This window comes from Tupaia chinensis, unplaced genomic scaffold, assembly GCF_000334495.1.
Source record: "Tupaia chinensis unplaced genomic scaffold, TupChi_1.0 Scaffold000539_1, whole genome shotgun sequence".
In the NCBI taxonomy this organism is placed as follows: domain Eukaryota; kingdom Metazoa; phylum Chordata; class Mammalia; order Scandentia; family Tupaiidae; genus Tupaia; species Tupaia belangeri.
This window is the reverse complement of record NW_006160052.1, coordinates 2,136,017-2,149,415: the sequence shown is the minus strand read 5'-3', so window position 1 is coordinate 2,149,415 and position 13,399 is coordinate 2,136,017. Positions and strand designations below refer to the sequence as shown.

At 56.5% G+C, this 13,399-nt stretch overlaps 1 protein-coding gene across 1 annotated transcript in view; it reads left to right on the top strand.

The window, feature by feature from the left end:
- The first annotated feature begins 1,724 nt into the window (after positions 1–1,724).
- The window catches only part of SLIT1 (slit guidance ligand 1), a 227,696-nt gene continuing 216,021 nt past the window's right edge, over positions 1,725–13,399 (top strand). The window contains exon 1 of the mRNA XM_006157398.1: positions 1,725–2,163. Coding sequence (XP_006157460.1) covers positions 1,967–2,163 — 197 coding nt within the window. The 5' untranslated portion in view covers positions 1,725–1,966. The remainder of the gene's footprint in view (positions 2,164–13,399) is intronic.

The following is a 13,399-nucleotide window of genomic DNA, read 5'->3' as shown; positions in this document are numbered from 1 at the left end:
GGGCACCTGGCCTGACTAATCAACACTCTCCCTGGTCCCACATGGGTCCTGGCTTCTGAGGGACCCTCTGAGGTCATGGGGCCTGAGAGATGGTGCCAGTGGGAGAGAGTGGGGGGCCAGACCTCTGAGAGCTGCCGCCTATGAGGGGCCTGGCAGGGGCCAGGTGCTGGGGAGTGTCAGCGTAGACTGGAGGAAACCAGGCAGGACTGCCGGGTGGGGCCCTGCCCTGGAAGGGTGCTGGAGAAGGAGCCAGGGAAGGAGCCTGGCTGGAGGGAGGTGGAAACAAAGCCTCAGGCCAGGCAGAGAAGGAGGCTCCAGCTGGGCCTGGAGAGGTGGGCAGGGGGTGGAGGGTGGGGAGGGGGTCCCTTCAGAGGGCAGGGCTCTGGCTGGTTCTGCGGCAAGGTCCCCTCATGTCACACACGGGGACCCTGAGAAAGCCCCCTCCCCTGATTACTGAAGAACGGCCCGGTGAGGTCGCAGTCGGGGTGGGTGACGATGTTCACACTGGGATGCTGTCATACAGCAGGTGAGCTGTGACACACTGGCCAGTGCTCCCTGTGCTGTGAGGGGCTACGGCAATGTTTGTGAAGACAAGGAAAACAAAGGAACCCCTGAGCCCGGGACCGCAGGCCATCGGGCTGCAGTCTCAGGGGACCTGTCCACATCGGCCCCCAGACCGCACTCGCTGCGCCTGCCCTGTTCCTGGCGCCTCTGGGGCCAGTGGTCATTCTGGCTTCTTCCACCATGGCCTCAGGTGGCCCAGCCTGGGAGGAGGCCCTTCCCCGAGCCAGGCTGTGCCCCTTGCCCGGATGCCATGCCTCACAGCAGGCCCTCTCCCAGGGAGCATGCCAGGTCTCTCCGTCCCGGAAGGCCGCTGCTATCCTCGCTCTGGGGAGGGTCTTCGTCTTGGGGGGGTAAGGTGAATTCTCTCCCTTCCTGGACTGTCCTGTCACACCCGTGTCCGCATTTGCCTGGGGGTGGGAAGGGTCCCTCCTAGGGGGCTTCAGAAGCCCAGGGTGCTTCTTTCCCACAGGCTGCTGGCCTTTCCGGCCTTTGCCCTCCTTTGAGGACAGGGCTGAGCATGCGTCCTGTCCCCACCTGTCAGAATGGGGGTTGCTGCCTGAGGGAATTCGCAGCGCCCACCATGCCCTGCCCCACCGGGTGGGTAGAAATCCGCAGCCAGATCAGGGGGCTGGAGTGTGTTTGGGAGTGCAGCAGGCTGCCCTAGGCCTCCGGCGTCGGTGGGCCCCCTCCCCAGCCCGCCCCAGACTCTGCCTCCAGGACCAGATCATAGGCTAAGTGAGGCTGGTGGCTAGAGATGCCACCTGAGGCGCAGGGTTTTTTTCCACCTAAAATGGACAAAATTTAAGTCCAGTGGGGCCCGAGGGCGGTTTCTGCCATCCGGGAAAGCACCTCTGTGGCTTCGGAGGCGTCCTGGCTGCAAAATGAGGTTGCCTTCCTTGTCCGGACCAGGTGCTGGGGCGCGTGGGTCCAAATGTGTGTGCGTGTGCGTGTGCACAGAGCAGCAACCGGACAGGTGGAGCCCAGGCGTGGGGGAGGGCGGGGAGGAGTCTGGCCCTGGATGTGTGCTTTGCGATTGATGGATGGCTGCCGGGTGGGAGCGAGCGTGCGGTGTGAGTGCGATTGTGTGTGCGCGGGGTGCGTGCGCGCGCGGGCCTGCCCATTTTCCTCGTCGCAGCAGTCAGTTGGGAGCTGGAGGGAGGGAGAGGGAGACGCAGGCGGCGAGAAGCAGGAGCCGAGCGCCCTCCGCCAAGGCGCCCTCCCTCCGTGCGCGCACAGGCGCCGTCGCTGGAGGAACAAGGTGCCTCTCAGCCCGCCCGGGCGCAGCGCACCAGCCCGCGGCTGGTCGGTGCTTAGCCCCGGGACTGCACCTGGAGGCGGCCCCGGACGGGGATGGTCAGCGGCTGCCGCCTCTCGCACGCAAGCGGGACGCGGTGAGGGCACCATGGCGCTGACGCCTGGATGGGGGTCCTCGGTCGGGCTGGTCCGGCCCGAGCTCTGGCTGCTGCTGTGGGCAGCCGCGTGGCGCCTGGGTGCCACCGCGTGCCCCGCCCTCTGCACCTGCACCGGCACCACGGTGGACTGCCACGGCACGGGACTGCAGGCCATCCCCAAGAACATCCCGCGGAACACCGAGCGTCTGTGAGTACGCCCCCACCCCAGCCCGAGGTTGCCCTCCCACCCAGACGCGATTCAGGGCTGGGGGTGGGGGCCGGACAGTTGGGGCCGCGGCTCCGCAGCCAGCAGACGGTCAGCGCCTGCTTTCCCAAGCCGGAGCCGGCTGCGCCGCTGTTTTCCCTTTCCCTAGGCGGGGTTGTCAGCGCGTCCGCACACCTGCACCCTGCGCTCCGCTCCGCGCTGGCAGGCCCTTCCCACTGCGCCAGCACTTTATTCCTCCAGGACGCCCGCGAATTCGTGCCAGAAAGCTCCTTGGCACCCAGGAGGGAAGCTTCCCACACTGCCAGGCACAATGTCTCCTTCTGGGCACAAGGGGCTTGGCTGCGTCTAAGCCGGGTGTGGGCTTGGGCTCTGAGGGCTTGCAGCTGGTGATGGGCGGGCGGTGGGATGGACCTGAAGTTTCTGGGCTCCCCTGCCTCTCCATTGTCTGCCCCAGCGCCCTGAGAATTCTTGCCCTGCAGGTGTCAGGCGTGCCCCCCCTTCCCTGTCAAGCCATCCCCAGCCCAGGCAGACAATGGGGCTAGCGGGCTCTGGGTTTGGGGCCCGGCTGTTACATTCAGCCTCCTGCAGCGTACATAGGTGTGTCCTGGCAGCCCCAGGAACACCCTTAGGTCAGGAGCTTGGTGCCTGGAGACACAGGGTTAGACCTTGACCATGACAAGTGGCAGAAAACATCCTCTCCCTCCGTGCTCTCCCACTTCTGCATTCTTGAGGAAACTCAGCCCCTTTGAGCCCATGGGGCTTTGTGGGGGTGCGTGTGTGTTTACAGACGTGTGGACCTTGTTTTCTGTGGCCCTCCTGCGGAACGAGTGTCCTTGTGCCTCCCCCGTCCCCACGGCCCCTCTGCAGTGCGAGGCTGTGCTGTGGTCGCAGGCAGGGCCTTTGTACTGCCCGCAGAGGTGACCGCGCCACATTTCTGAACGGGACTGTGGAGCAGGCTGCCGGCTCCTCTGAAGCCGGGCTGCTCCCCCTTCCCACACTCCTGGGTGACTGCAGGGGCTCTCAGGAAAGGCGTACATGTTTTGATAACTTTTGAGCACGTTTTCCTGGCTCTCGGTCGGTCAGAGACAGAAACCTGACCCTGGGGAAAGCTGTCTGCAAACTCTGTACCAAGGCCAGCAATTAGTGAGCACACATTTGCCCGACCCTGCTTGGCTGACCCGAAAAACTCCTGTGGAAGCCTCCGAGAATCTGCAGTCTAGACGCAGGCTAGATGGGTGTGCACACGCATGTGTGAGCATGTGCTCCCTCTGGCTGCAGAAGGCGGTGGGCTGGGGCGCAGGGTGGCTAAACTGTTTCCTCGGGGCAGCCTGTGTGGGCCTGCAGAGGAACTGAGGCTCAGGAATCCCTCCAGGAGACCCCTGAGGTTGCCCGGTCACCGACTGTGCCTGTTCCCCTTGCCTCGTCCACTGGGGCACTTCTGTGGCTGTTACCTGGGGAGCAGCTGAGGTCAGAGGCACGTCACCTCTCGCCTCTGCTTTGGGTCTTGCTCTCTCCACCTTTCGAGGTTAGGCCCGTGTCCATTTGGGTTTTCATGAACTCTGTCTCTCTTTTGCAGTCAGAGTGAGATGGAAGTGGAATTTCCCAGGGGAAGGAAAGAACTGGGGGTCTAGGGTTTACACTGCCTGGGTTAGAGCCTACCTCGGTCACTTCTGAGCTCTGTGATCCCAGCACGTCACTTAACATCTCTGAGTCTTAGCTGCTTTCTATCGGGGAGATGGGCTGAGGACGGACACTGAGGTGTGGGCATGCTGGGGACCATGGGTGCTGGCTAGGTGAGCCAGTGCTGCAGGACAGGGGGGTGAGTGTCGTTCTTTTTTAAAAGTTTATTTATTTATTTATCCGGGGGGGAGGGGTGCCCTCAACAGGGTCTTCATGCCCTGATCCACCATCAGCCTCCGCCAGCCCCGATCATAGGCACACACGTGCAACTGGTGTGTACAGGAAGACCTCCAGACACGAACCCGGACTTCGTCAAGGAGTGTCGTGTTACCTCCACTGGCTGCCGAGTCTCGTTATCTCATTATTTATTTTCAATTTGCTATAGGGCACATGTACTCACTGGAGACAGAGACAGAGACAGAGAGAGAGCCCTCCAGGGTGGATGACCCCTCCGCAGTCCCTTCTCCGTTCTCTTCTTGGGATCATGGGCACATATGTATGTGCACTCTGTGTGTCCCTCAAGCCACTGGGTCCAGGACTTGAACCGCGCAGTCGGCCATGTGGGCTCTGGCCACCTTAACCACCACACCACTTGGCTGGCCCTGAGTTTCGTTATTGTAATTCCATAATGTTTATAGTTTCCCTGGCAGGCGTAAGCTGGTGCCTGACTTCAAGGGATGCATAATCTGGAGGACGGGGTGGGGGACCCCTGACTGCAGCTCTGGGAAGGAGGGGCCGGGCCAGCTGCATATGGGGCTGTGAGACCATGGAGGGGCAAAGCCCTTTTCCGGGGTGGGCCATTTTATCAGAGTTGGACTGGATTCTGCCATGCAAAGAGGCAGCAGCCCAGACAGGGGCACAAGCAAAGAGCCGGCAGGGGTGAGTGCGCCTGGCTGGTACGGGCAACCGGCCCAGCTCGTCGCTCGGCCTGAAACACACTGTGTCCGGTGTGTGGTGATGGGATGGACGCTGGAAGGACAGGGAGGGGCCAGGACGGCTGTCTCTCTCTGCGCTTTTCCTCTGGGGTCTGGCGGGTGGGAATCCAGGGTGAGTTATCCTGGGGGAGTGGGGTTGATCTGACCTTTGTGACGTGTGCAAATCTCTGACTGGGAAGGGCCGCGAAGCAGAGGGAGCCTGCTTTTTCACCAGGCAGCCCGAAGGCCACTGGAAGAGGAACAGAACACCCAGAAGGAGGCTCTGGTGAGCACAGGCAGACTACAATAGCTATGGCCCGTGATCGATTGGGCGTCTGCAGGGCAGAGCTAGGAGCGGCTTCCGAGCTGAGCCCGGGAAATGTCACCCTGGGCTGCGCCTCGCCTCCACCTGGGTCCTTCAGGCAGTCTCTGCGGCACCTTCGTGGTCATGTAGCCTTAACTCCGGTCCAACCCTTCTCCCCCAGTGAGAGGCAGCCCTCATTGGTCTGCTGCAGGGGCTTCTGGGACTCTTCCGTGTGTAGGCCCCAGAGCTGCTGAGGAAATTGGTTTGAGCCAGAGGCGCTGTGGAGCTGGTGGGCCGGGTTGGGGAAGGATGCTAAGTAAGTCACCGCGATGGATTCAAATACTGAGCGAGGCTGGGGCGGCGGTGGAGGCGGCCAGGGACAAGGTTCGTCTCCTTGTAGGGCCCTTGCTCAGAACGACCGAGCCATGACCACTCTCCACTGTTCTTTTCCTCCCAGAAGGATCTTAACTTTCCAATGCATTAAAAACCTTTTTTTAATCTTTTTGGTGTAGTGTCCAGGACAGTGTAGTGAGAGAGTGTCGACAGCGACTCCCCTCCACGCTGGACACTGGTATTCTGGGCACTGGGGGTGCAGAGAGGGAGGGGCACCGCCTGACCCTCTGGCGTCAACCCTGGATGGAGCTAGGTGGGCGGGGCCCCTGGCAGGCCTCTTAGCCCAGGCCAGCACCTCCTGTTGCCCGTCAGGTCATGGGGCCCCCTTTCTTGCCTTCCTCTGCATGTCCCCTTGCCTCTTTTCCCGTGCTCCAGGCCTGCTGCAGAGGCCTGGGAGGTCCCTGCCCTCTCTGGGCTCAGCTCCCTGGGTCTGGAGGTTCTGTTCCACATCGCTGGGTGGTCACACCCAAAGAAGACTGCCATGGCCCCTGAGGTGGATGACCTGGGGAGCCTGTCTGGAATTCCGAATGAGTGAATGACACCGTGGTGAGTGAGGTCACTGGAGCCACGTCTGCCGTCAGGGCCTGGCTGTCCCAGGCCCTGGCCCTCTGAGCAGGCCACCGTGTTCTCCTGTAGCAGAAATCTGCGCTGTGCAGGGGGTGTTTCCTGTTCTCGCTATAAAAGCTTATTATTTAATGGGTCAGCTGGTGGCGTGGTGGTTAGGGCAGCCGGATCCCACATGGCAGACTCTGCGGTTCTCTTCCTGGACCCAGTGGCTTGAGAGACATGCTGGGTACATGTGTGTGCATGCCCCCAAAATCCTTAGAGGAGAAGGGATTGTTGCGTAACCATCCCTCCTGGGAGTGATTTCTCATTTTCCCTCTCTCTTTTTGTCTGTCTCTGGTGAGCTCACATACCCTATAGCAAAAGCTAAAAAAAAAATAAAGAGAGAGAGAGAGAGAGATTCTCTTCACATACCCTATAGCAAAAGCTAAAAAAAAATAAAGAGAGAGAGAGAGAGATTCTCACTTCCATAAGGGAGGGAGACAGAGACACAGAGGCAGACAGCGGACAGTGCCCTCACAGGTTTCCTGGGATGCACCCCGAGCCTTCGGCTGGCCCTGGGTCATAGGCACACATGCTCAACGTACTCAGAGAGGTCTTCAGACGAGAACCCAGAACCTCCATACGTGGCCCAGTCTCACAGCTGTCACGGCTGCACACTGCCCGGACCCTCCTGCTCTTTCAGGCCTTGGTCCAGTGGCTGGAGCACGGAGTGCATTGCTGGGTGCGAGTGCCTGGTGTGAGGCCCCAGCGTGGTCTGTCAGGGACCCCGCCTCCTCTCTGTAAAGGGGTAACCAGAGCCTTGCAGGCTGCCAGTGAGGAGTGAGTGAGCAAATGCACACGCAGAGCCTGGTGCAGCTGGCAGCATGGCTGGTGTGCTAAGCCCTCCCTTGGCCTCTGGGGACAATAACCCCTCCTACTCCTTAGGGTCCAGGCAAGGGCTCACTCCGGCTTTGTTTGTGAAAATGCTTTGTTATTCAAACACTAGGCCATACTGTTTTTATTTAGGAAGTTCAAGGGCCTGGGTGGGGTGGAAGAGAGCTTGGGAGTAAGCAGCTGCTTATTGGCCGTGCTGCCCACTGCTCCGCTGGAGTGCCTGCTCCAAGTGCCCACGTGCTGTGTCTGGGCATCTGTGCCCTGTCCCCTGGGATTGGGAGACAGAGAGCAGGGACTCCAGGCAGGGGGAGGGTCGTGATGGCAGGAATTTGGAGCCAGGCTGCCTGGCCGTCTTGCTCCGCTGTGTTCTCTGCCGAGGGGACTGTGGGCAAGGTGAGGGGTTCATTCAGTCACTCAGCAGACAGCGGCCAGGGAGCGTCTGCGTGGGCTGGACAGAGGCAGAGGACCCCTGCTCTCTGGCAGCGGAGACAGCGCTGCGAGGTGATGTGAGAACAAGCACAGCTTTGCAGGCTGCGGCCGTGCGCTGGAGAGCGCCCTCTCAGAACCCCGAGAAGTGAGGACGCTGACAGGGCCTGCCCTGAAGGGTGCGGGACATCACTAAGGGCAGTGTCATTGTTGTTCTTAAGGTGGCAGCATTGCCTGGATGGGAGGGGGACTTGAGCACTCAAGGCTCATCCCAGCATGACCCTCCTCTTACCTCCCCAGACAGCCACTGGGGACCCTGGGGCCCACGGGGACTGGCCACCTTCCTGGGTGCTGGGGCTGGCTGTGGGTGGCCCAGGCTGCCCGTGGCTCCCAGCACGGGTGGCCGAGCTCCTCGGGGGCCAGGTAGCTCCTGCAGAATTGGGAGCAGACGGGCCCTTGGCGCAGTCGCCGCCCCCAGTTCTGTGCCGGCATTAGCAGCTCGGCAGGGCTCTGGCTTAATGGGATTTTCTTCCCAAATGCTGTAATTATCGCCATACAAATACTTATTACCCAGAGCAGATGACGGCCGGCCTTGGGCAGTAGCCAGCGAGTGTGCCGGGGGTGGAGAATTGGCTCCTCTATTTGACGGGGCTTGCGACGCCCTCCTCTGCTTTCTGGAGCCCAGTGGTGGGGACAGACAGCTGCGGGGCACCTGCCCTGTTCGTGGCATCAAGAGAGGCCCAGAGCGTGGACCCGCTCCTCGGGGACGTGTGGCTGGTGGGGAGGAAGAATAACCGTGGGAGTCCGTCACAGGGACACAGAGCACAGCCACAGTGCAGGACGGCTCTGGTCCCTCCACGACGGCTGAGCGATCTCTGGCAGCTCAGTGGGGACGCGGTTCCTCGTCTGTGAAACGGGGCCGGGGACCGCACGGGGCTGTGAAGTGTGATGTGGGGACGCGGTTCCTCATCTGTGAAACGGGGCCGGGGACCGCACGGGGCTGTGAAGTGTGATGGGCTAACCCGTGGCAGGTGCTTCGATCCCGGTCTGGCATGCGGGCGGGGTTCCGGCCTGCAGTGAGGAGGAGCGAGGGGCTGGAAGGAAGGCTTGGATTGCTGCCGTGAGGGGTGCTATTCGAAGTGGGCCCCGAGGTCGAGGTCGGCCGGGGTAGGTAAGAGGAGAGGGGCGGGGGAGGAAGGAAAGTGCGTGCCATGTGCTTGGGAGGGGAGGGAGGAGCTCCCCCACCCGGGCTGAGTTGTATTGGTGCGTCCAGTCCTGGGAGAGGAAATGAATGAAGTGGGTGGGTGCCAAGTCAGGCCAGAGGGCTGGGAATTGGGGGCCGCCAGAGCGGCGTGTGCACATGCATGTGTAAAACTCACTCCAGCTTTCAACAATTCCATGATTTTTAATACATGTTGAGAATTGTGCACGTATCACCACAGTTCAGTTTTAGAGTTTTTCATCACCTGGAAAGATTCCTTATGCCTGGGGCTAGCAAGTGGCATGGCGGTTAGGGCACTGGACTCCCACATGGTCAACCTCAGTTTGAGTCCTGGACCTGGTAACTTCCTTTCTCACTTTCCCTCTCTTTCTCTCTGTCTCTCTCTGGTGAAATAATGATAATGATAAATAAAATCAAGTGAGTATTTTTCAAAAAGATTCCTGATACTCACTGAGACTCTCACTTTTGCTATAATTTCCAATTCACAGAACAGTTGCAACAGCAGTGTACGTCCCGTAGACCCGCCACTTAGATTCAGCTAGCCCTCTTCCGCCTTATTGTCTGTCTTTTCTGTATTTTTCTCTGTTGCTAACGGGCATGTGCACTCACTACAGTGAGGCGGAGAGAGAGAGCACCTCAGTGGGCGTGGTCACCTGCAGCACCTCTTCCGTTTCTCCATCCTGTCAGGATTGTGGACAGATAGCTGCTATTTCTCAAGCTGCCGGGGCTGGGATTTGAACTGCAGTCAGCCATTCGAGATCTGATTCCTTTTTGAGAGGTTTTTGCCTGAGGGTTTGTGCACTCACCAGAGAGAGAGAGACAGTGAGAGGGAAAGTGAGAAATCACCCCCTAGAGGGGATGGCCACCCCACAATCCCTTCTCCTGCATTCTCCTCCAGGGATCTTGGGCACGTCTGCACATGTGCCCGGTGTTGGTTTTCAAGCCCCTGGGTCCAGGACTCGAACCGTGGTTGGTGATGTGGGAATCCAGTGACGTAACTGCTATGCCATCTGCTGGCCCTGGAATCTATTTCCCTTAAGGTCATAGGGCTGGCCTTAGCATCTCTCTCTCTCACACACACACACACACACACACACACACACACACACACACATATGCTCACAAGTAATTTTTAAAACCATTTAAGAATGAGTTGGTGATACTGTAATTTTTCTCTTAAATAATTGATGTGCATCTTCTAAGAATAATATAAGGCCATCCAAATCAGAAATTTTGTGCCAGCCAGGTGGTGTGGTGGTTAAGGCAGCTGGATTCTACATGGTCAAGTATGCAGTTCGAGCCCTGGACTTGGTGGCTTGAAAAGCATGCTGGGTGGGTGTGCATGTCGGCCCCAAATCCTGAGAGGAGAATGGAGGAGAGGGGATTGCAGCGTGGCCATCCCTCTGTAGGTGTCCCCTTCTCTGTTTCTCTCTGCTTGGGAAGCACACATTCTGTCTCAAAAACAAATGAGCAATTACTGCTCTGCTGCAAAGTTTAACACAAAATTTAACATGGACGCATGCTTTTATCCACTCCACGGTTCATATTCAAGTTTCACCTATCATGCTAAAAAATAGCGTTTTTCTCCAAGTCCAGAATCACCCATGGCATTTAGTGGTCATGGCTCTTCAGACTCTTACTTTGAAATACCTCCTTGGCCTTCGTTCCTCCTGACCGCGGCACTATCGAAGTGCACAGGCTGGTGATATGTGAAAGGCCCTTCAGTCCGGCTTCCCCTGACCTTTTCTCATCAGCACATGCAGGTTGTGCATTTTTTGCCAGGGATGCTGAATAAAGATGCTGCGCCCTCCTCAGGGAGTCACGCCGGGTGGCCATCTGATGTGTGTCTGCGTCCACGGTGGTGATGTTAAATTTGGTCGCTTGGAGAGTTCAGTCTGCCAGGCTTCTCTGCTGAGAAATTAAATTTTTCCTCTTTGTTATTAGCATGTCATTTGTGGGAAGATTCTTTGAGGCATATGAATGTCCTGATCCTCATCAAACCTCCATCCACGGGTTTTAACAGCCATTGAGGGGTTTCTGATCTCATCACGTTCCCCTATTAGTCGCAGTCCCCTTCTCCCCCATCTGTGTGTAACAGGATGAGTCAGGGATTGTTATTTTACTCACGAGTTATCATTTGTTCCTGTTGTTATTTATTTCAATGTTCAGAGTATCCTGGATTTGGCCAGTGGGAGCCCCTTGGAGCCCCTCCCGTGCCCTCGGGACGATACACTTAGAGCCCCTGTCCCCAGGGATTTCGAGCGGAGAGTGCTAAGCGCAAAGTGGTGTTTTGAGAAATTCTGCTGGCTAGGTTTGGTGTGGAGTAAGTGGCGTGGGGACCAGCTGGCAATGGGAGACCGGTGGTTACGGTGACTTCGTTCTCTGGCTTTTCTGTGACAGTAGTTTTGCTGTCACTGCTCTGTTTCATATTCTTTTTTGTTTTAAAGCATTATTTATTTAATTTTATTCATTATTATGATCACTTTTCAATTTGCTATAGTGCATATGTACCAGAGAGAGAGAGAGAGGTGGGGGGGGGGGGAGAAAGCAAGTCACCAGGTCTGGTATTCGAACCTTAGTTAGCCAATGCCTTAACCACCATGCCACCTGCTGGCCCCTCATTTTATTTTTCAAAACAAAATTTCCAGGGTCGGGAGCAGCAGGTAGCATGGTGCTTAAGGTGCTAGACTCCCACGTGGCTGACTGTGGTTCAAGTCCTGGACCTGGCAGCTTGAAACTCATGTTGGTGCATGTGTGTGTGTGCCCAGAATCCCAAGAGGAGAATGGAGGAGAAGGGATTGAGGTATGGCCATCCCCCCTCAGGGATGATTTCTTGATTTTTGTCTCTTTCTGTCTCTGTGGTGAGTACACGTTCCCTACAGCAAAAATCTCTCAAAAAAATGTTTTATCAGAGGATCAGTGCTTGCCAGAGAGAGGAAGAGAGAGGCAGGATAGTAGCCCTCAGTGGGATGCAGTCAGGCCACGACCCCTTCTCCTTCACTCCTCCATCCTGTCAGGGTTTGGGGCACACACGCACACATGTCTGGTGAGCTTTTCAAGCGACCGGGCTGGGACTCCCACTATTGGCCACATGGGATCTAGTTCCAAATGGGCTTAAATACTGCGCTATTGTGCTGGCCCATTGCTCTATTTTATTAAAAATAAATAAACACATAAATAACCTTAGACACACAGGAAAGTTGCAAAAATCATCCAGAGAGTTCCCGTATACTCTCCAGCCAGCGGCCCCTGGAACCACAGCCCAGTTATCAGAACTGGGACAGCAGCACGAACAGAGCCGAGCCAGGCTGCCACCGGGGCCTGCACAGTTTTCCACGGTGTCCTTTTCTGTTCCAGAGTCCAGCCAGGAATCTGCTTTTCGCTCAGCCCTCACGCCTCCGTCTCCTTCAGTCTCTGCGCCTCAGTCTTTCCTCGCTTCCCAGCACTTTGACACTTGGGAAAATACTGGTCAGTTGCTTACAGCAAAAATTTTATTTTTGGAGAGGTTTTTGCTATAGGGTGCGCGTGCTCGCCAGAAAGACAGAGACAGAGAGACAGAAAGTGAGAAATCACCCCCCAGGGGGGATGGCCACGCCGCAATCCCTTCTCCTCCATTCTCCTCTCGGGATCTTGGGCATGCACGCACATGCGCCCGGCGTGAGTTTAAGCCACCGAGTCCGGGACTCAAACTGCAGTCGACTACATGGGAGTCCAACGACATAGTCATTACGCTCACTGCTGGTCCCCCGGCCAGTTACTTTGTAGATTGATTGTATTTTGCATTAGTCTGGGGTGTTTTTCCTGAGGGATTGAATCTGTACACTGCAGAAGGAATGTCATGGAGATGACGTGCCCTTCTGGGTGCCTCATCCTGGGGGAGGTGACACTGACACAGCTTTTTAAAATTATTATTATTAACATGTATTTATTTACTTATTTGTCATCATTTTATTTTCTCCTTTTTAAGGAATTGTTTACTAAAGTTTATTTATTATTTTTATTTATCAATTCATCAGAGAGAGAGAGAGAAAAAGCAAGCGAGGTCTGACCCTCGAATCGCAGTTGGCCATGTGGAAGTTCAGCACCTTAGCCACCATGCCACCTGCGGGCCCCAATGCAGCTTTTAGAAAAAGCTTATTTGTTGGGGCTGGGGGGTGGCATGATGGCTAAGGGCGCCGGACTCCCACGTGGGCAACCACAGTACAAGTCCTGGACCTGTCAGCTTGCTTTCTCACTTTCTCTCCCTCTCTCACTCTACCCCTCTCTGGTCAAATATAAATAAATAAATAAATCAATAAATAAATAGGGTTAAATAAAACAATTAAAAAAAAAGCTTTATTTTTATTTTTATTTTATTTTTTCTTGATAGGGAGGGCACACATGTATGTGTGTGTGTGAGAGAAGTACCTTCGCCCGAGTCTGATCACATTGCAGCCCCCTTCTGGCAGCCCGCTAGCTCAGATTCCTGTGTGCACCTGGCATGTTTCAGGTTGACCGGGCCAGGGATCTGAACCTGTAGTCACCATGTGGCATCCAGCACTGCAGTTCAGTATGCTACTGACTGTACCACAGGCTGGCCCGTGGCACTGTATTTCTTATGGGTGTGATGTGGACTTCGATCTCTTGGTTAAGATGGCTCCTGCCAGTTTTCTCTCCTGGGAAGTTACTTTCCTCATATTCAAACAAACAAACAAACAAAAATTTATTTATTTAATTTCATTTGTTATTTATTTATTTTTTGAGAAGTTTTTACTATAGGGCGTGTGTGCTCGCCAGACAGACAGAGAGAGACATAGAGACAGAAAGCGAGAAATCACCCCCCGGGGGGATGGTCACGCC